General features: G+C 41.7%; 1 protein-coding gene and 1 long non-coding RNA gene across 5 annotated transcripts; both read right to left on the minus strand.

Annotated features, from left to right (window-relative positions):
- Positions 1–1,289: 1,289 nt before the first annotated feature.
- Positions 1,290–4,208, minus strand: LOC143215044 (abscission/NoCut checkpoint regulator). Of its 2 annotated transcripts, none has more exons than XM_076436774.1 (6): positions 4,021–4,208; positions 3,645–3,844; positions 3,218–3,449; positions 2,830–2,988; positions 2,213–2,344; positions 1,290–2,133 (listed from the first exon to the last, which is right to left on the minus strand). In XM_076436774.1, exons 1-6 carry the CDS (start codon positions 4,066–4,068, stop codon positions 1,930–1,932), a joined length of 975 nt encoding a protein of 324 aa, XP_076292889.1. In that variant the 5' UTR covers positions 4,069–4,208; the 3' UTR covers positions 1,290–1,929. The 2 variants fall into 2 exon arrangements, with proteins under 2 accessions (XP_076292889.1, XP_076292888.1); XM_076436773.1 differs by having other exon boundaries at positions 2,213–2,347; positions 4,021–4,207.
- A 4,922-nt stretch (positions 4,209–9,130) lies between these two features.
- LOC143215462 (uncharacterized) lies at positions 9,131–20,237 on the minus strand. Of its 3 annotated transcripts, XR_013010389.1 has the most exons (4): positions 19,574–20,237; positions 13,938–19,265; positions 12,764–13,011; positions 9,131–12,429 (listed from the first exon to the last, which is right to left on the minus strand). It is a non-coding gene; the product is annotated as an uncharacterized LOC143215462 (long non-coding RNA). The 3 variants fall into 3 exon arrangements; XR_013010390.1 differs by having other exon boundaries at positions 12,764–19,265; positions 19,582–20,237; XR_013010388.1 differs by having other exon boundaries at positions 12,764–19,265.
- Between the last annotated feature and the right edge of the window lie 1,234 nt (positions 20,238–21,471).

The following is a 21,471-nucleotide window of genomic DNA, read 5'->3' on the forward strand; positions in this document are numbered from 1 at the left end:
TGCAAAGGGCGTTTTCCTGAAAAATGGTCAACTGATACGTTGTCAATTATTGGCACCTTTACCTTTACCTTACCGTTGCCCGTCGGGACGTCCGATGGACCAAGCTGGAGAGCAAAACACCAAGTATAATTTCGTGAAAAATTTCACTCGAAAATAACCGAACGTCGATGCGGAGAGTCGCGAAGGCTGTTGGATGTTGGCGCGGATCCAGCTCAATAAATCGAAATAAAAATGTTCCGTGGAACGAGTCTCATTCTCGAGGATCCTCCGAACCGCGAGACCATTCTTGATAAATAAATGTCGAACCGCGAGTTCGTGAATTTCCGAGTACATGCTTTCTGGTATATCTTCGATCTTGTACACGAACTTTGCAGACTTTGTTCTTCGCGGAGAATATTACACGACAAATCGACTGCGAACTGGTACGGTCGACAGAGCTTGTCCGAAAACGAAGTTAATTTTATCCCGATACATTCGAAAAGACTTTCGGCCAATGCACTCGACCGGCGCGAAGTGCCGACTCTGTTATAAGTGATTTCGTTTAGCTACCAAATACCTTTCGAACGTCCAATCAAACTTAAAATATTTTGCAAACACATTTAAACGTTTCTCCGAATTGTCAAAGCGCGTAACGGTATGCGGTATACAGAATCGAAATGTTCTCGCCTGTTACGTAACCATTCTCAATAAATTATCGACGACAATAATCGTAACAGTCTTCAAGAGAATCAAAAGTCGAAATATTAGGAATTAATGCAATTAAAATGGAAAAGCGTGCATACTTTGTTAGCATCCGATACGAACGTCGCCGAAAACTTGGCACGGCGCGTGCATACGGGACGTCTAAATATAGAAGGCTGCTTAGATTTTGAGAAGAGCAGGTTTTTGCGTCGCGACGCCAACTGCCTCTGGGGAATCCCGCTGAAGATGTCGGTCGGACGTTTCTTACCGACATTCTGGATCAGCTCCCTGAAATTCACAGCGGCATTTCAACCACGATTCGTTTTCACTTCGAACGATCAACTCACGGTAAGTGGAGATGTTGAACCTGCGTACATACTTCGTTTCGAATAATTCGATTGGTAATCATACTAAGTACGGGAATATAGTGGAGCGGCGAGGGGAGCGTTAAAATATTTTAGAATATTTCGCGTCGAAAGTGACAGTGATCGTAGAGATCCTCGGGAAACTAGATTGCGACTTCACTGTACATTGGTTTGGCTATTCTCGATCTTCACCGCTCCACTATATCTGTACTCTAAGAAACAATCGATAGAAAATCCGTGGGGTTACAGCAAAAGCGCGTATATTCCGTTAATTACATCATCGCATTGATATTATAAAACTATTTTTCAGTGAAGCACATATACGTGTTGACTCGTGATTTGCAACCGCTAAATTCGATGGATCGTGTGTGTATTAGACTTCGCTGTGTGTGTGTATATGCATGTGTGTCGAGACGCGTGAAATGCAAGAAATGCTTCTATTCGATGGTAGTACCAACATTCAAATTGTACTTGATACTACTCGTCGAGAAGCATCTTTTTCGAAAATTTCTGCCCTATAAGGTACAATAATTTTGTGCTTTTTCAATTACAACGAGCGTGCAATCTTCGTAGCATACGCGACAATAATATCACCGTTACGACCTAAATGTTTCTATAAATTTCGTGTCTGATTACACGTAACGCGCATAGACTTCCCTCCACCTTCTCCTTGCCACCCTTATCGGCTTCGATGCCTGCATTCGTAACGCTGACAGGATGATTTGCTTTCTACTTGCTTCCGGTCGAGGGTCGAAGAAATCAACGTTGCCTACGTCGATTTCCCGTCTGTTCGATTAGCTCGTGTCCTCTTCGTATTTTGGCGATAGATTTTCTTCTATGATGACTGCATTTGCTCCAAATACTTCTTCATAGAATCGTTTTTCTACAGGTTTGGAACCTTTTTGTGCTTTTCCCGTTCAAACTCGTCGTGATTATCTTCGTAGCATACAGGACAATAAAGATCACCGTAACAACCTAAACATTTTGATAAATTTTTAGTCTGATCACACATAACGCACGTAGGTTTCTCCTCTTCGTCGTCCTCCTTCTCTTCCTTCTTAACTCCTCCATCGGTATGCTTTGGTGCCTGCAATTGTAACGTCATTAACAAGATTAATTCTGTTTATTTACTTTTCCGAAGAGCCAAAGAAATCAACGTTGCATACATCAATCTCCATTTCCTCCAGTTCATCCATGTCCTCTTCGTATTTTTTCTCTAGCGCTGCTTCTGCCAGAGCTTTTGCAATTAATTTCTTCGTAATGTGTGCCTCGTCGTCTTCATCGATACATTCGCCCGACTGCTAGATCGCCAAACAATTCGTGATACAATTTCCAGACTAACGAGAATTCTGTTTGAACTTCTTACATTGGGTAACAAAGCTATCTTTTTAAAATAATTGTATTATTCAAATTTTATGGACAGTTTTGGAAATTCAATAATTGTGTCTGAAGTTGACCATCCTTGAAAACGAGAAAACTACTAATGGACCATACGTTAGTTATTAGTTACCACAGCCAGAAACACGAAAGGCGGTTACTTTGATATCGTTTACTTGCAACGATTAGTACAAATTACAAGTAAAAGAGCAAACACAAATGGAAAGAAGTGAATACTATATAAAACCTAATTTAGGAACAGAGTAGGCAAATGTTTCGTGGTTTGCTTGTTCTTAATTAATATGAGAAACTATATTTATTCACGTTTTCCTGAAAAATGGTCTTCTACTGATACGAGGTCAATTACTGGTGCCTTTACCTTATTGTTCCTTCGAAATACACTTACCACCTTTCTGTGTACATTGCTCAGACCCTGCAGAGATCTCAGTCTCGACTGAATTTCGCTAACAGGGTCGTTACCCGACGACAATTCCAAGTGCCTCAAATACTCCTGTATCAAGTCGTCGGCTTTTTCTTGATCCGTTCTAGAGTCCGTTGGATGTATCTAGAAACGATAAAGTGAGTGTACACTGAATGGTTGTAACGAACCTATTGGATATTGCCTGTCTTAGTGTTTAACACTAAACCTACCGAGCATTTAAAGTAGCCGTAAAGACATAATATCTGCACTACTGAATGTATGTATTTAATCATTTACCATGAAAGCATCTTTATAATATCAATAATTACGAAATCAAAAGTCTGGTACTGTTAGGTTCACTGTTAAGGCTCACATTTATTTTGCTATTGCCAGCATCACCAGGTTCTTCATCTTTCAACAATGCCAGTCTCTTCCTTATTTCGTCTACGCTCAAAGCTGTAGTTTTGTCCTCCTCTTTTAATTTTCTTAATCTATCTACTATCTCCTGATCGGCAGGTTCTAAACCTCTCTTGAATTTTTCCCAGCGATTGGCGTGTTTGTACATTACGATGGGTGGCTTCGCTGGATTTTCCAAGGAATCCAATCTAATAAACATATTATGTCGTAAAGATCACTGATAAAACCGGAAGGAATGTAGTGTGCGGAGCACGAAAGAATTGTAGTGGGAAGGGAATGGGGCAAGAGGAATGGAAAAGACATCTGAGTGGTCAGACCTTTTGCCCTGTTCCCTTCCAGCCACAATTCTTTCGTGCTCCGCATAGTAGATACAAGCATGCTACTTTTTAGTAATATCCACAGGTGCGAGGTGTTCCTCCTGCTCTTGCGACATGTCTGTATTGTCTATGGAATTTCCTTCCTTCCTAGAATTATTCTTGCTGTGACAACGTCCGCAGACTTTCTTTACTCTTCCATCCGGAAGGGTACACTTGTATTTGAGACACTTGCCGCAATACGAAAAACCACAACCTGGACAAGCAACCTAGATGCCATAGCGGTGAAACGAAAGAATACGAAAATAAAATCGAGATAAAGAAATCGGTTGCAAACTCGGTTACGCTGCAGTTAGTAATATCAAATTTGTCGGATTTCATTCGAGCAAAAACAGTGCAACATAACCTACATTAGAAAACGTATCTAATACGAAAGAGCACTTACCTCTTTGGTAAAGAACGAGAATTTCGATTGACAAATGTTACAAGACATGCCGCATTAATTTACTAAGCTTGTTACTCTGATGTTGTAGTTAATCGAACACTTATTCTAGCCTGTTGTTCCCTGCGAAAATTTCTGACGTATAAACCAACGTTTTATCATGACTAGACTATAGAATGCTATAGAACTAATTTCGTTCTGCCACATCCATATTGACATTCCATTCGTATTTGTAATGAAGTCATTCAAAATCTTGTATATGCCTCTGTTCATTTGAAAAATAATCATTATTATCGATCGTCGGAGAATTAAATGTCTGCATATGTCGACAAATTTTGGAATGTGTAAAAACATTTTTCCTATGATTTTGTCAAGACGATGTTGAATGTAAATAACATATAATAAATACTGTAATACCTCATACGATGTACAATGAAAATTGTTCTCATTCTTACACTTATCCCCTGAACTCCTAATCTAGTACAAATACAGCTGAAAGAATTTTTAGAATCATTGAAACAAAGATTACAGCATCGATAACAAATTAATTTTATTTTTCTATTAGATTTTCTGATTTAATTACAAGCAGTTATATTGAAATTTACAGTCGGAGAAAATAGCCTGCTCTTTAACAAAAGTGCCTATTGCATGTAGGGATTGAGTTTGGTCTAATTAATTGGTTATTAGCGATTTCGGAAAGTCTTGTATGCCCGTAATGTGTCAGGCAAGGTGAGGTTGAGTGCTGGAAAAGGAGACAAACTCGTGCCACCTACTTTCAAGGCGCTGCTAATCCCCTGATACTTACTCCTGATAACATGAAACTGTCAGAAAATTAATTAATAACCCGCTTTCCGATACTAATTTATAGTCAGAGATTGCAGACTGGATCATTAGCAACTTTCACATATAGTTTTTGATTCGAAATTGTTAGTTGTTAAATAGTTATGAACAATTTTCCGGATCTCTGTCCGGAAGTGAGCTGAAAACAAAGACACCATCATATAAATAAATTGTTTTCTAACCTTCCAGACATAATTTGTGAAGATTTATGATCGAAGAAGATAGTATAGACCTCTAGCAACAATCCAGTAGCAATTTTGTATAGATCTGATTTGTATTTAATTAGTTATTAACAATTGTTGCAGAGGGTACTTGTTTCTCCTATGCCCGTAATGCGTAAGACAAGGAAAGCTATAGTATGCGACAAGGATAGAGAGAGTGGCGCGACAGTGTCGCCATCTCTGGGACGAGTTGTGAACTAATTTTCCCGACGTGTAAAACGCTTCTGCGGCGCTTAGAATCTCCTGGTATTACCAGGAGCACATGATATGCGAGGAGGTATCCGACAACGGCAGCAATGGCGGACCCGCTGAGCCAGCAAATCAACCGATAATTTATTAATTACTCGCTTCACAGCAATAATTTATAAACTTTAGCGTTTGGAGAATACAAGGTGGATCTCCTGCTACTTTCACTTATAGCTTTTCAATGGGTATTGTTAGTTATTAAATAGTTATTAACAATTTTCTGGACCACTGTCCAGAAGTGAGCTAGAAAAATATTGACACCATCTTAATAATAAATTATTTTGTCACTCTCCGGACCTAATTTGCTCGACGTTTTTGGTTTAATCTCTAAATCTGTAATACCATATACATATGCATATCTAATTATCAGGATATCGGTATACAAAGGTATCAGCATATCAGTTTAGCAGTATATCGCATATCACTATATCTGTATATCAGTATAGAATTATCATAACAATGAATCAGTATAATACCAATGCCAATAATTAATTGCGTGCGTGCGTGCGTGCGGTAATTTTTAAGCTCGTATATCCTTGTTGTAAATATGTCGAGTAATTATTGCAATAACGTCACTTTACTCGACTCGTATTTTTGACTCCGACACAGCCTTCTGCTGTGTCGGACCTTGCTTGTACGTACCAGACCGGTTGAAGCCGGTATTCGGCGTCGATTCATTGAGAGGGGTGGTTCATTGAGACCTGTTCACTCGTATTGCCATTCTCTCCGTTCGTAATCCTACCCGAGTCACCTCAACGCCTTGCGTTGCCTGGTGGCAGGTAGTTGGCAGAGAAATTCTCTGTTCGTCATCCTACCCACGTCATCTCAACGCATTGCGTTGCCTGGTGGCAGGTAGTTGGCAGAGAGATGGTATTACGTTTGAACACTTCTCACTGTCCATTTCTCTTGGTGAGGACACGTCGGGTATCTGCTTTGGCCGGGGCTGCACTGCAAGCATTGTACGCGCCGCGTCACCTTCGAACCAGAGCATTCTGCTCTGGTTCGCTCTTGTTTCTCACTTTGAAAGAATCAGAGCCTTCTGCCTGATTCGCCTTTGATCCCCCGTGGATCGGAGACTTCTTCTCCGATTCACACCTTTTGTCCCGCAATAATTACTCGACATACTTGCGTAATTTAGTATAAGTCGTCGTTGTAAGAAAGGGAGCCAGAAAGAATATTACATTCGTTCTGACTCCCTTTCGGGTCTCTTGTGCAGCAACCTCCTCGTGGTGAGACCTGGGCAATCGATATTATCCTTTATTTGTAAGAACTTTTAGTGTCTTATGAATAAAGGATAATATCGAGCTAATAGCTGCACATTTAATAAATATGTTGATTTTTCAATAAATTCTATTCCTATACCTATTGTCTTTCACAACATTTTGCAATTTTACCTTCCTTCAGATCAAAATATATGTATTATCCAAACTGATTTGCCCGGGACGTGAACAATGTCATATATCGTCTGGTTCTATTTAGATAAAGAGACGAGATAGTATTTCGTCAGTGATAGTATTATAAGGCAATTACAGAATGGCTAATGTGTGTGTGAGCATTCTATACTATATCATTCTTCTTCTACTTGACGAGTATCTCGCCGGTGCGGTGGTAGAACTTTTAGCGATGTGGTATTTCAGATTACTGTAAGTTCCACGTTATCCCCGCGCCCGTTCGCACCAGCTTGCTGCGCTTACTGGTCCCGCTCGTCGGTGACAGGAGTCAGGTCAGTACATCGCCAATCCACGTAGCGGCGAAACGTTGAAGCTGCTAGTCCAACTTATTGACAGAGCTGCAGATATAGAAGGCACCACTGTACAGCGCCACTAGAAAGAGAATATTTTTATACATACAGCCTTGTTTTATAAACTAACTAAGAGAATATAAATATAGGATAGAAATAGACTGGAAATAGAAATAAAAGTATAAGGCGAAGTTGCAATAAGGAAGGTGTGATAAGATATAGAGTATATACTGTTACAATTTTTAGTATAGTCAGTTAGTCACCGACAAGATACTATCTCGTCGGTAACCGAGGATGTTCCTCGCCTTGTTCCAGATCTACGAAAATGTCATAGTTGTTCCCACGTTTTGCGAAGAATCAACGACGACTCTTCGGTCCGGTCGATTCGAGTACCCATAGCAAAATGATCGTCGTGCTCGTAATTGAACAGAGCAAAGGGACGGCATGACGGTTAGGACTGCGAACAGCAGCAACAACAGCAAAAATAGCGGTAAAGAACCCAGAGGTACGCCGAGAGAATCGGAGGAACGAAGAGCTCGCTGTACGCGACGCTCGTCTGGGGGCCATCCGAATTAGATTGATCTATCATTGGTGTTGTCTGGCCGTCGTCTTGACCGTCGATTGTGTTCGAGGCGAATATCATCTTCCTAGAACCGTCGCGGCGGGAACCGCCGCTGATTTTATTTGCACACCCATCGATCATCGTCCGATCTCCTCGGATTGGAAAAGAGATTCGCGCGATCCGATCAGCGCGACTTTACTTCTCGTTTACTCGCGTCTGGGGATTGCAATCCCGCGGGATTAAGGATTTATTTCTCTTGAATCTGATACGTATTTAATAAAAAAATCAAATTTTACTTAATGAGATAATCATCTTCAATCATAGTTATGAAAATTTATTAGGAGAATACAAACGAAATCTAAATCTACATTCTAAATTAAAATAAATCCCTCTTTGGAGTGCGAACTATAATTGAAATATACAATACATACACAGGGTGTTTCTTACTTTTCTGGTAAGATTGTAGGAGCATGATCTACAAGTGAAAATACGAAAAAAATGTTATATGAAGTTTGTTTATAAACGATGTCAAGTTTGTGTCAATGCAGAAGGTGGTCATTTTGAAATGATGATTTAAAAATGTTTAACGATCCTCGTACGTTAAGGATGTTCTGGAGGTAGAATGGGAGACAAAAGTACATGAAATTCGAAATCCATCAATATATTGGCAATGAAATCCATTCATGAGTATATTTTTGTTTTTGAGTGTATTTTTTTTTTGGAGTTTCTAGTTGCGTTTTTTCAAGGTTTAAATAGAGTTTGACGTGGAATTTTATGAATTCTCCATAAGAAGACGTGTTAAAATGTGCGAACTTTAAGTTGTTATAATTCTTAAACGGTGCTGTGTATCGAATCCAAACTTTGGTAATTGCATTAATTTAGTAAGAATTATATCTTGTCAAATTTTCAAAAATATTGTTGCGTTTTTATATATCTCTAGAACATCCTTAAGCAATATCTCGCAAGTGCAGGCAAAGTAAACACAATCAACCTTCCGTATTATTCAGTTTTAAATCTGCTGTTCCGCACCTATTCAGGCTACATTCAATATTTGCCTATAATATTGTAATAAAGCGTTTATAAATAAACTTCATATAACATTTTTTTCGTATTTTCACTTGTAGATCATGCTCCTACAATCTTGCCGGAAAAGTAGAAAACACCCCGTATATTACAAATACGTATATGTATATATAATTATATGTGTGTAATAGTATAAAACATATAATATAATAATTCGTTATTCTATATTAAACTATAACTATACTATAACGATATTTATACTAATAACGAAGCTATAATACGACATACATATTATAGTATATTATGATATAATATACAAGACGATATAATTGCTGAGAAGACTGTGAAGAATTTTTTCCTTTACCAAAATGTTGGTTAAGGCTTCGTTTTTTAATTATCAATGAAGGTAAGGAAGTAAAAATTGTTTAGAACGAACTACATATACATGTAGAGTACAGGAGGTAGTGAGCAGGAGAAAGGATAAGAGGGTGGAAGTAAAGAAAAAAGAAAAAGGAGGGAAGTGTATCGCAATGAAGGGACAGAGGACATTTTTTATTTAACGTTTAATAAAGAAAAATAATAATAATTTCATTTTATTTGCGTTCATTTATTTTTGACAAATGAAGTATAGGGAGCCATTTGGTATATATGAGATTCCTGTAATTCACATATTTTTTTTTTAAATAAAATATCTTCCTGAACAATTTCTTAAATGTTCATTCACTGGTGCAGTTACCCTAGTTAGTATCGATGCACTCGAATTTGTCATGTTTGACTGATTATAACTCGATAACTGTCCATTATTGAGCTTTGTGCCCATTAGATCTTTTGTTCAGTAGACCATAAGCTACAACATATGAAAAATCCAACCGATTTTACCGGGATAGATTTTCCATATGATTAGCGCGGGGTTCTTTGCGGGATTTCGCGTTACCTGTCTACGAAATGCGGGACCGATAAAATGACGCGGGACTGCAAGCAGAAGGGTCGCAAAAATTGGTCGTGCACGCGTTTCCGTCGCCGATTGTCCAAGGGCGAGGTGCACGCAGACCGAGACGAAAAGAGAACGAAACGAATCGAAACGAAATGAAACGAAGACGAAGACGCGGAGGGAAAGGGAAAGGAGTTAGAGCAAAGTTCGGGGACGGTTTGATTGAATGCGGATGTGCGTGCAGTCGGTGGCGGCGGTCGACAACCACGAATCGGGGGAAAATTATAGGTACTCCTCTTTCGTAGGTTCCCCGGTTCGATGCTATCTGCCTGCTCCTTCCGGGAATTTCGCAGTATAAATAGGAAGCGAGCGGGGCTAGTCGCGGCTCGCTCCGCCGTTCGCTTTCGAGCAAAACGCGAAACAACGCACGCCGAACAACGCGTTCGGCACTCGCGCGATTTATGCACCCCTTCCGCCCTTTCGTCCATTCGCCCTTTCGCCATGCCACCCTGTCAGCCCACAGAGTCGGCAAAGAACCAACGGGATTCTAGGCTGCCTGCACGAAACCCCGCGTTTGCTTCTCGTTTTTAATTGCGCGGCTCGGCCCGATCAGTATCTCTTCCTCCGTCCTTCCGGAGAGACTGGTGTGCCCGCTCCTTTTCGATCTCTGCATTCTAATTCGCCACGTCCTCGCCCTCGCCCCTTCCAACGCCGACCGAACCCGTGAACTCGGAATCGAGCACCTTGAGTCACCGTCTGGACGGTAATCGTTTTATTCCATCGTCGTCGTTGTCGTTGCGCCTTTATCGCGCGTACTATTGCCAGCGGGAATCCTCGTTCGACTACTTCTCGCATCGGATTGGTATCGGATCGATCCCAGCCAACGGATCTTTTCGGCTCTCGTGTCACCATTAGGCGTGGCCTTACTCGGCGCTGTTCACTCGCGACTAATTACCAAAACGGTTCGTCCATTTGTAAATACTAGTGTGCGAGAACTCGAAATATCGGGGACTCAATGGTCGGGACGAGAAGGATCCGGGTTTTCCGAAAATTTCGAGAATATAACCTATGACACTCTTGAAGGGAATTCGTGTTGGACGAGATTCTTTCAATGAAGAGAATGTTATATACTAATTAAATTTTATATTATATTGAATATACGTATAAAGACTAAATTATTTCGAGTCTCTCGAGAATCCCTACTTTCTCGGGAAACCCGATAAATTCGAGAATCTCGAAATTTTTGGCTACCCGTTCCGATCCCCCAAAAAAATGTGTTCCCGAGCCGATATGTCGGGTTCTCGCACACCGCTGCTAAATACCCATCGTTGTCTGAGAAAGCGGCGGAGCACGAAAACTCGAGTCGAAGCTCTTGAAACGCTGGGTCCTGATGGACCCAAGCGCCGCGTCGTACCGCAGAAAGGGTTAACGATCCAGAGGGCAATGATCGTGCGAAATCGTTCGGATTATCAGCGGTCAGCGATAGCACCATCGGGCACCGATTTCACTTGCGAAGATCCCATAGTTTCGCTGGAATTCGATTGCAAGAAAAAATGAGGAGAGAGAAAGAGAGAGAGAGGGAAAGGAGAAAAATGCAGAGAGAACAGAGGGGACGAAACAGGAGAGAGTAAGAGAGAAAGGGACGGCCGGGAATAGAGGAATACCGGGATGATCCTGGGCGAGCGAATTCAGGTTTCGGTCGTTTGGGTGGCTGCCTGCCCGTGTTACCCGATGCCCCCTTCACCTTCACTGCACATATAAGGGCTGCGAGCACCGCGCCCCGAGCCACGCACCAGCGAAAAAACTGCATACGCATACGATAACGGGGGTGCGTGCCTGAGGGCTATCCTTATGGGGCTTGGGGAGGCCATACAACACTTTAGTAACCCCGTAATACCTCCCCTTTCAGCCAGGCAGGTAGCCTCCGACTCTCCGAGTATAAAGTAGCCAGCCACCGCGCGCCTCCTCTCTCTCTCTTAGCCCCGTGATGTACACCGAGATTAAAGGGCTGCTGAGGGACGAGAGCCTCGAAAGGGATCTTCTGCTTATGCCGGTATCTCACGTTGGAAAACCGTGTTGACGATTTATCGAGTACTACCACGGGGGGTGAGGTACCCCTCCATTGTCTCTTCGAAATCACGTTGGAATTCTGATACCACATCGACCTGAGAGAGTCGAGTGTCATTCCGCCGCGTGCCCTCCATCCTCCATCTACAACTTCACGAACAGGAGAACCCTGAGGACACCGCTCGAGAGCATTCCTGTCGCCCGCGCGCGCGCTCAGTGAAAACGCGATCGAACCCGAATCTCACTTCGATAACACCGAATCGAACGGACGACCCGCGTCTCACTGTAATTTTCAAATCCATCGTGGAGATCCAGTGAAATCCTGTACGAAAGTACTTACCGAACCTGTGTGCTACACGTCTATTTTTAGTCCACTTTGTCTATTTAGAAATAATTTCATCTATAATATAATGAGACCGTTAGACAAAAAACAACACAGAAATTACGAAAAGCATTGTGGAGCTTACAACATTTCACAATTGCATTTACAATGTAAACTCCTTCGTCTTTCTCAATTCTTCTTCCGTTTTCTTTTCTTAAAATCTCCGTTCTTTCTTCGTTTCTTAAGTTCTCAGTTCCACGAGCAGATCTTTTTACTACCTACTTACGTGTAAGAATAGGTGCCTACGATAAAACTTTAGGTTTCGAAGTGAACCTTGTTTCTCATCGTAGTTGCAATTCAGACCGCAGTATTAGGGACATTCCTAGTGATTTTTGTGCCGCAGTAATGGGCTCCTCCTTCACTTTAGTGGACGTAATGATGAGGGCTTAAGTTGTTTTACTAAAAAGGCAAGAGAAGTTTCTTTTTGTATTTTTATTCTATGGAAGTAGGTATGTAAATAATAATACAAATTTCCCATATGCATTTTAAAGCAATACATATGAAGAATGTGCAATCATGTGAACGACAGTCCTTCGGTGATTGAAATAGATATGAGAATGATTGACAACTTCGTTTTTGTCTGGCCGACGAGAATACAATCTCATTTCCGTATTTACGTATTTCAATCTGATTGAGACAAAATACCGCAGTAAAACGTACACCCGCAGTAATAGGTACATTTACCCTACGCGGTGACGACAGCGGCGAAGGCGATGCACTTGAATTAACTTACGGTGTGTATTTCTAGCACTCTCCGTTTAGCTCCGGAACGCTCTTTCGCGTTCTCGCTCGTTGTACACACGCCGCGCCGACGGAGTCCACGAAATTTCGAGCGCGCTTCGGCTTTGACATCGGTATCGGTTGAGGCATCGGCATCGGAGTCGCGTCATCGTTTGCTTCGCTTTCGCCGTTGCTACGTCCCCGTGCCGATATTGACGCGAATTCAGCCAACGCACAGGTGGGGTATTTCGACCGAAAAGTCTGAAAAAAGTAGACTCGTTTCCAGGGTTGCAAGGGTGCGGGATGCACCTTCTCATTTCTCGATACAAGCGCTAGATAAGTAATCAATCTAGGTTACAGTCACCCTAAAAAATCCTATTTTTACGTCTACGAGGCGTAATTTGCATTATTCGAAAGCATAAAGCTGCGCACGTACAGTGGGTGTAAAAAGTATTCATATGTCCTTTAAAATAGAATAACTTTTTTATAATTGTACCAAACGTCCTGATTTTTTATTATCAATTAGAAGCATTGGTTTGTGAAATGATATGCAAAAAAGATTTTCGACAAATTATAATTTACAAGGTTTTACACGCAAAAATAAAAAAGGCATTTTTTTAAACTTTCTTATTTGGGCCCTTAATGAAAATTTAAAATATATGTTTTGTAGATGTTGCTGAAAATTTCATCGTAATCGATTAAACGATTAAATCGTAGTTTTACTCGACTTTTGATCAGTTTCTGCTTATTAAAATCCACAGAATCGTACATCTTTCGATGCGTGTCGTTTTTTTCCTGCGTCAACCGATTTCGATGAAATTTTCAGCATGCGTATAACTACTATACATCTACAAAACATATGTTTTCATCATTATAGGCCCAAATAATAAAAAAGTTTTAAAAAATGCCTTTTTTATTTTTGCATGTAACCTTGTAAATTATAATTTTTGGAAAATCTTTTTTGCAGATCATTTCGTAAACCAATGCTTCTACTTGATTAGAAAAAAAAATCAGGTCGATTGGTACAATTATAAAAAAGTTTTTCTGTTTTAAAGGACGTAAAAGAATAATGCAAATTACTAGATTGATCTTTCATCTGGCGCTTTTGACTACTGACAAAACCCCATCGCATGCATTTTCGAGAAAGGTGCAACCCGTACCCGATTGTGTTGTTTTCTATTACTTACATACATTTAGCAGTTCATCTAGGAAAGATAAACGCGGCGTGTGTGATAGATGTCAATCGATTTACGCTTGAATCACTATAATAACCCCTTCTCCTACAATATTGTATCTGACTCGTGTGATGAGGATTCTGAACAGAGTCTAATAAATATGTATGCTACTAATTTCCCCTTTAAACCGAAATAAAATTCTACTTTGGTTTTGTTAATGCACAGCTATTGGAGAATATGTAAGCATACAATAGATATAAACTTTCTCCTTTCTTAAGTAAGTAGACGATTACTAAAAAGCTCTAATCACAGTGAACCCTTAAAATAAATCGTAGGGCAAGGGGATAAAGACGTTGTCTGCCAAAGTTGTTGTCGGTCAAATCTGGAGTTGGTGAAATATTGTCGGTGAAACCTGTGTCGGTGATTTTCATGGGACCCGCTTCGCTTATCTCTTACCGACCCTCGAATTTTTACCCGGGGACCGGTACCGCGGATGGTAGTTTGGGCTAGGTCTGGTTTCGAGGACTACTCGAGAGAGACGGAGAAAGAGAGAGGGAGAGAGAGAGAGAGAGAGTCCGAAGAAAGCGACTATATTCGTGCGAGCGACACAGTATGTAGGAGCGAATGGTTGGTATTCCGCGTGCTATATCCGGACGAAGCTGGAGAAACGTGTCGCTACCCTCTTCGCGATCCGGTGAGACCAACCCTCGCAACCGCCCCGCGAGCTTCGAACCCCTCACCGGAAAGTCTCCAGGTTGATGTACCCTAGCTAGAGGAGGCACACCACTTCATCCGGGACCCTCGAATAAGGGACGGGAGCCCCAGGCCTTTCCCTCTCTCCCTTTCTCCCTTTCTTTCTCTCCCGGATACCTCGAGTATTTTATCGATTGTCATCGGTTTCCTCGAAAAGCCCGCTAAGCAAACCGTTTAAGGGCATACCGGTGGCACTGTCCATAACCTGCGCAAAATTCGACGAGGCCCAATGCTGTAACCGGGCAACCCGTATCGTTCTGGAACTCGATCGTTCTCGACCATGGAAAATCGCGAATCGCCGTTAGCGCAATTTCGTTTTTCGATTTTCGTGTCGCATTATCTACGGTCCGCCATCGTTCACCTCTTTCTCTCCCTCACGGTCTCGTAAAATGCAATTCCAGGTAATGGCCGTGCCCGACCACTCGAAGCCGCCTCGCTCAATGGATCGTTAAACGCGAGCTAAAGACTGCCGCCGTTAGGCACCGTAATGATAATTACATCACGCATCGACAACTTGTTATTATCGCCACCGTTATGATTACGATTACTGGGATTGTTATTCCCAGTGTTCCCTATCGAGTTCCACGATTGCTCAGCGTTCCCCGTGACCCACTATCCCTGTCTATCGAATGTTTCCAGGTTTCGAACGATCGCACGTTTCTCGCGAGATCGGGACACGCGTGAACTTTCACCCTTGCGCAGTCGAAAGCGTATCCGCGTACCCGTTCACTGCATTTCTCTCAACAACGTGTTAATCTTTCTCTAAGAATATCACAAAATTTCTCCGAATGTCCATCTAAATGTCGCCACCGAAATGTCTCCTTTATTTGCGATGACTGGACTGCGGATTTTTATGCGAAACAAAATAGTCAGCAGCGATTATGGCCAGCAGGAGTTACATACATATTCATTTCATCCCCTAATGGTTTTTTACACCTCAAGACAACAACATTAATTTCAGATTTTAAGATATTTTTACCTACTTATATTTTACCTAGCAAATTTCTTCAGAAATGCGCAAAAATCCGCAAGAAACAGAAATTTTACGAGCACGGGATCTTGAAGTTGCCTGAAAAATACAAATTCTGCTCGATCCACTAAAAAGTGTGAAATAAAAAAATTGTATGACAAGAATTAAGCCGACTTCGAAAAAACGCACTAAAAAGTATGAAATAATTTCCATTAATTTATGTGAATACGCATGAACTTAACTACAATATGTACAATCTTTTCGGAGGCGGCGCAAACTTGAAAATTTTCCAAATGACAGATGTTGCTGATTATGATTTCATTGGAATATGATGAACTTGGAAATCAGTAGGTGGGAAGAGAAGATACAAGAATTTAAGGGTTTTCGTAATTTCCAGTGTCGAAAATTTTCAATTTTGCGCCGCCTAGGCGCCTCCGAAAAGATTGTATTGTATTTAAGTTCGTGTGTATTAACATCAGTTAAATGGAAATTATTTCATACTTTTTAGTGCGTTTTTTCGAAGTCGGTTTAATTTCTTTTTATCGATTCCAAATTGAATTCGAAAGAATCGATGCTGCCAGTCCTTCCAACGCGGTCAACGTTTATTCTAACAATTTATTCTAGTGGTTAAACTGTTTCCTTTTGCATTTGCAATTCTGGGTTTCGTGAAACAGCTGGCATGTTAAATAAAGGTGGTTTCGGCAGGGGGATCAAGAACCATCCGGTGATCCGCTGGACATCACGGGCTGGTGCGTCTCCGTCTCGTGTCTCTCGTCTCTCGTTCGAGCGGACAAGTCAGCCAGTTGACTTGACGGCAGTCAACTGTTTCGCCAGACGTGCCAATTCTCGTTTTATTGTTTTTCTTCGACGGCGCCTCGAGCACTCGTCCTTGCCGACGGTCGGGTTAGTGATCCCCTTTCGCCGAAACAGAAACACGAAAATTCGCCGCGCGACAAACGTCCGCTCGAAACTAACTCGGGTTTAATTCCGTCGACGCTGCGAACAACCGGTCGCCGACGCGAGACCAGCTTCTGCGCGTCAATATTTTGAAAATTTCCCCGCCGCGCCGCGCACCGCGTTCCGTTCGCGTTGCCAAGGACGAGCGGAGGCGTTCCAAGGGCGCGGCAACCCTTGCCAGCGTGATTCCAATCGAGAAATTCGGGGGATCGTTCGTCTATCGCCTCCCTTTTCTCTTTCCTTCCTCGCCGAAATACTTTCCGTGCCACCCCGGTGCCTGGAACCGTCGAGTAACCTGTTCGCGACCTGTAACCAGTGGACCTGATCGAAAATCTTCCTACTCGATTAATTACAAGTAGATCTTTATGCATTTATGGGTTCTAAAAATGTTCTAGAATTGCTAGATTTTTAGTTATTCCAGATCTATAAAGGCTTCTACCTTCTACCACTGGCAATAATATCTTAAATGTCCCCACTTTCTTCAAAATTTGCCTACGAAAATTACAAATTGCATAAACATCCGCAGTCTAATTATAAGAAATTTCGAATTATTACAAATCGGATCAAATTCAAAATTAAATCTGATGCGAATCACATCGCCATGTCCCCCCGGTAGGGTGCCTGGAACCGTCAAGTAACCTGTTCGCGACCCTTGTAGCATTTATGGTTGCAAATGTTGAATGTGCCAATGCAGTATTTTTTTATGTTACGTAAATTTCTTGTTAATTGATCAACTATAACAATTGTAGACCCAATGATGGATATGAACAACCCTTCTACAACGCGGTTAATTATAAGAAGCTCCGAATTATTAAAAACCAGATCAAATTCAATGAAATCTGATACAAAACTATGAAATCGTTCCATTTCCGGCGGACGACAGCGACGCACAGAGAACGAGCGATCCGCGACATTTCTGGGCCGGAAACGGGCCAAACCGATGGCTATCTTAATCGTATGTTAACGCATCGCCGATTTCTAGCCGCGCAAGAATTTGAATGAACAATGCGGCCGTGAAGCGTCCGATGGTTCCTTTATTTTTTCTGTCCTCTTCTTCTCTCCCGGCAGATATAGGCGATAGGAGGCTGGTTGAGTAATCGAAATCGCAGATGAAGCTTTGCATTCGGCGTGTTCGGCATTCGGTCGGGAGCGGGAACGGGAGCGGGAGCGGGCAATGGCAATGAGCTCCCGATGCCACTGGCCCGAGCTTCGATCAGAGCAAAACGGCCTGTAGCTTACAGCCTGTACACGCCTGTGGCCTGTGCTCGCCGGCGAGACTGTGCCTTAATAACCTTGCACTCCGAGCACGATGCGATATTGCCTCTGTCATCGGATCGGCATTTAAATTGCTAGTTTGAAAAATCCACGCCAAACGCTTTCCTCCTTCCACGGAGAACCCTGTCTTTCTTCGTGACCATTGCCGCTATGCCCACTTCTTTTCTCTCTTTCCCTTGTCTTTCTACTTCCACGATGAACTGCCCGCCGCTCGATAACGCGATCGACCACGATTAGCAATGGCAATGCGCTCCCGCCGTTTTGATCGAAGGAGGAGAAAGTTGGATGATTTTTAACAGCGTTCGGGTAACCGGGCCATTTTTACTGCGAGATATTTGGTCTGAGAAACCGTCGTTCCACATGTTCTAACTCTTCCGGTGCTGTGTCGAGACGGACTCGACATTAACTTTTGCAACAATGGTTGCTCATTTGACTGAATTATTGTAAATTCATTCAAAACAATAAATAATAAAAAACGAGGAAGCTATTGGGTTGGCAAGAAAGTACCTTTATTTTAAGATGAAATAAAACGCAATTTTTCTATTTAAACAACGAGCTATTTTGTTCGATGATCTTCTGCCATCTTTCTGGTAGCTTCATAATTCCACGCTCATAAAACATAAAAATTTTACCACAATTGGGTTTATTTTCTAAAGTACCGAAATTACTTTCTTCCCAACCTAATATGTTTGAAGAAGTTTAACACTAAACTTACCACTGCCGGTTGAATGACCGGTTTTATATTTTTAACTTCACAATTATTGAAATTCTTAAGTTGCTTACATGGAAATTGTTCCGATCGATTTCTTTATCCAAGCAGATATTGTAATAAAAATGGCAAGAAATCTAAATAAATAGAGTCATGTCATTTTTATTATTACCGCGCTTATATTAGCTTGCCGAGTTGTCGTTGTTGTATGCGTCAAATCTTGTAGTCGAATTTTAAACCACTTCCCGATTAGCTAGAGGCTTGAAACTTTAAACATAGCCCAGAACTCGATGACAATGCAATATTAAAAATCAAATTTTTTTTAAAAACTGTGCGTTCAGGAGAAAAATAAAATTTTAATATTAACCGTCACACCTCGTCGCGCGACGCTCGGTAGTACGTCATCGCGTTCAGCGATCCCCACTCCGCGCGCCATCTCTCCCTACTCCACTACGCGTTTCCACTCCGACTCATCCCCACTTCGCACCGAAGGAGCTCAGTCAGTGTAGTGTTCCGTTCATTCAGTTCCATTTCGGACAATTTCGGACTCCATCAAAAGACGTCGTCTCTCGGAGTCATCCCCTCATTCTATCTCGCGTATATTTCCATATCTTGCGTTTCTATATCTTACTATTTCATACCAGTATTACTATATCTTGCGTCCCATTTAAAAAGACTAAAAAGTAGAAAATAAGAAAATATATCCAAAAACTTTTTAAAAACCACGCTTATATTAAAATACACTAAAAAGGCGAAAATAATTTTTTAGACATTAGTGACTATAAATAAAAGCGTGGAGCGCCCACGAAGATTACGTCAATATAGTTTAGCGCTCCACGCTTTCATTTATAGTCACCAATGTCTAAAAAAATTATTTTCTCCTTTTTAGTGCATTTTAATATAAGCGTGGTTTTTAAAAAGTTTTTTATAAGCTAAAACATTTTCATCGCTATTAGTCTTCGATAGGTCAATATTTACACATACAAACGTACTGCTGTTTCTCTCCGTGGACCCGCGAGGACGTTCAGCGTCGATCTATCGTACCCAGCGACGTCGAAAAGAAGATGAATCCGCTGGCCGCGTCGCGTCGTGTCGCTTCTCTAACCGCCCGATCAATGGTACCGACTAAAAAGAAAGTTCTGCTCGTTACTTTGCGGCTCGATCGACGGGACCGCGTTCGTTTCTCGTCTTCTGGTCCGAGTAGATCGCGGTCTTTGTAGGCTGAGCCAAAATACGCGCGAGAAGTCTATCGTGAAATTCTGACGGTTTGATAATCTCGCACGATCGATTGTTTGTTAAGAAACGGACGCAGCACGCACGATAGCAGAGCAAGGGACCGCGGAAGAATAGTAAATACGTAGTACGCGTACACATGGACGTAGACGTATGTGTTCCGTGGAGAGGGACCTGCACTTCGATTAACGACTTGTTAAAACGAAGCCGTACATTGTAGATAAATTGACAAACGCACGAGCAGCATGCGAGGGGCAATAGTTCTTGGTCAAACACGACGGACAAACAAGTAGCAGAGCGGTGTGTCGTGCCCTGCCCTGTCCCCTGAGCTTCGCTTCGGTGCGCACCGACTCGCGACGCGACTCGTTCAAAAGAGAATTACATAGTCATTTTTCCGATCGAAAATCATTTTACCAAAATGTTCGTTTTCAAATGTTTGTTCTAGTTATAAGTTTTATTAAATTTCATTGATATCGACATTTTCAGCATTGCTAAACATTTAGAAAGCAATGCAGATGCATTAAATCTGTGCTTGTAGGAAGAACGCCGCATATCACACATTTTCATTTTCGAGATATAGCCGTTTAAAGTTTTAGTCACTAAAGCTTCGACATAGGAGGACATCGGTTAAATTGTACTATTTTTCCGAGCCTTTTGAATGTGTTTTCATGACTTTTTTCTGGTAAATACGTCAATGAAATACGGTCAATCCGAAGCTCAATGAATGCATAATCTCAAATTTTTTGAAATTGTGACATGCGGCGTTTTTCCATGCAACCACAGAAATATCGATATGAGACAAGTCATTTACCAAATGAACTGCTAAATGTTCATTTTTAAAGGCTTGTTTAAATTATAATTTTTATTAAATTTCATTGACATCGACATTTTCGGCATTGCTAAACATTTAGAAAGCAATGAGATGCATTAAATATCGATATGAGACAAGTCATTTACCCAATGAACTGCTAAATGTTCATTTTTAAAGTCTTCTTCTAATTATAATTTTTATATTGACATTTTCGGCATTGCTAACATGTAGAAAGCAATGTAGATGCATTAAATACCGATACGAGACAAGTCATTTACCAAATGAACTGCTAGATCGGCCGGCCGATCAGTATTACGTGGCTCTTCGATTTTTGTTGGTCGACCGGGACCGCGGAAACGGTGCGTCATTTTCGTTTGGTATCGGGAAGACGCACGCGCGACCGACGATATACCCGAGGCACGTTTAACTTTGACCCGCGATAAACATTAAAAATATTGAGTATGAACACCGAGCTTCGCGTTCGGAAAAAATCGGCGAATCTCAAAGCCTTGAGGTATTCACCTTCTAGTTTCCAGGGAAAATACCACGATAGGCGACCCGGTGAAAAAGGAAACAGAAACGGAAATGGACAACGAACAACGGTATTACGAATTACAGTATTGCAATTCCGAGGACAAAACAACCCACGGAACAATAATCGTTTCGTGGCCCGAAAGTTTATCGCGTCATGTCGTCGCACCCAGAATCATGGCGATTGCAGAAGAAACGGAAACATTCCGACGAGATGCAACGCGACGTTCTGCGCCGAAGAAAACACGCTGGAAAGTGACGCGTCGCTGCCTCCCTCTCCTCCGGTGGCCGCTTTTATCCGGAGACT

The sequence above is a fragment of the Lasioglossum baleicum genome, chromosome 13 (assembly GCF_051020765.1).
Source record: "Lasioglossum baleicum chromosome 13, iyLasBale1, whole genome shotgun sequence".
Classification (NCBI taxonomy): domain Eukaryota; kingdom Metazoa; phylum Arthropoda; class Insecta; order Hymenoptera; family Halictidae; genus Lasioglossum; species Lasioglossum baleicum.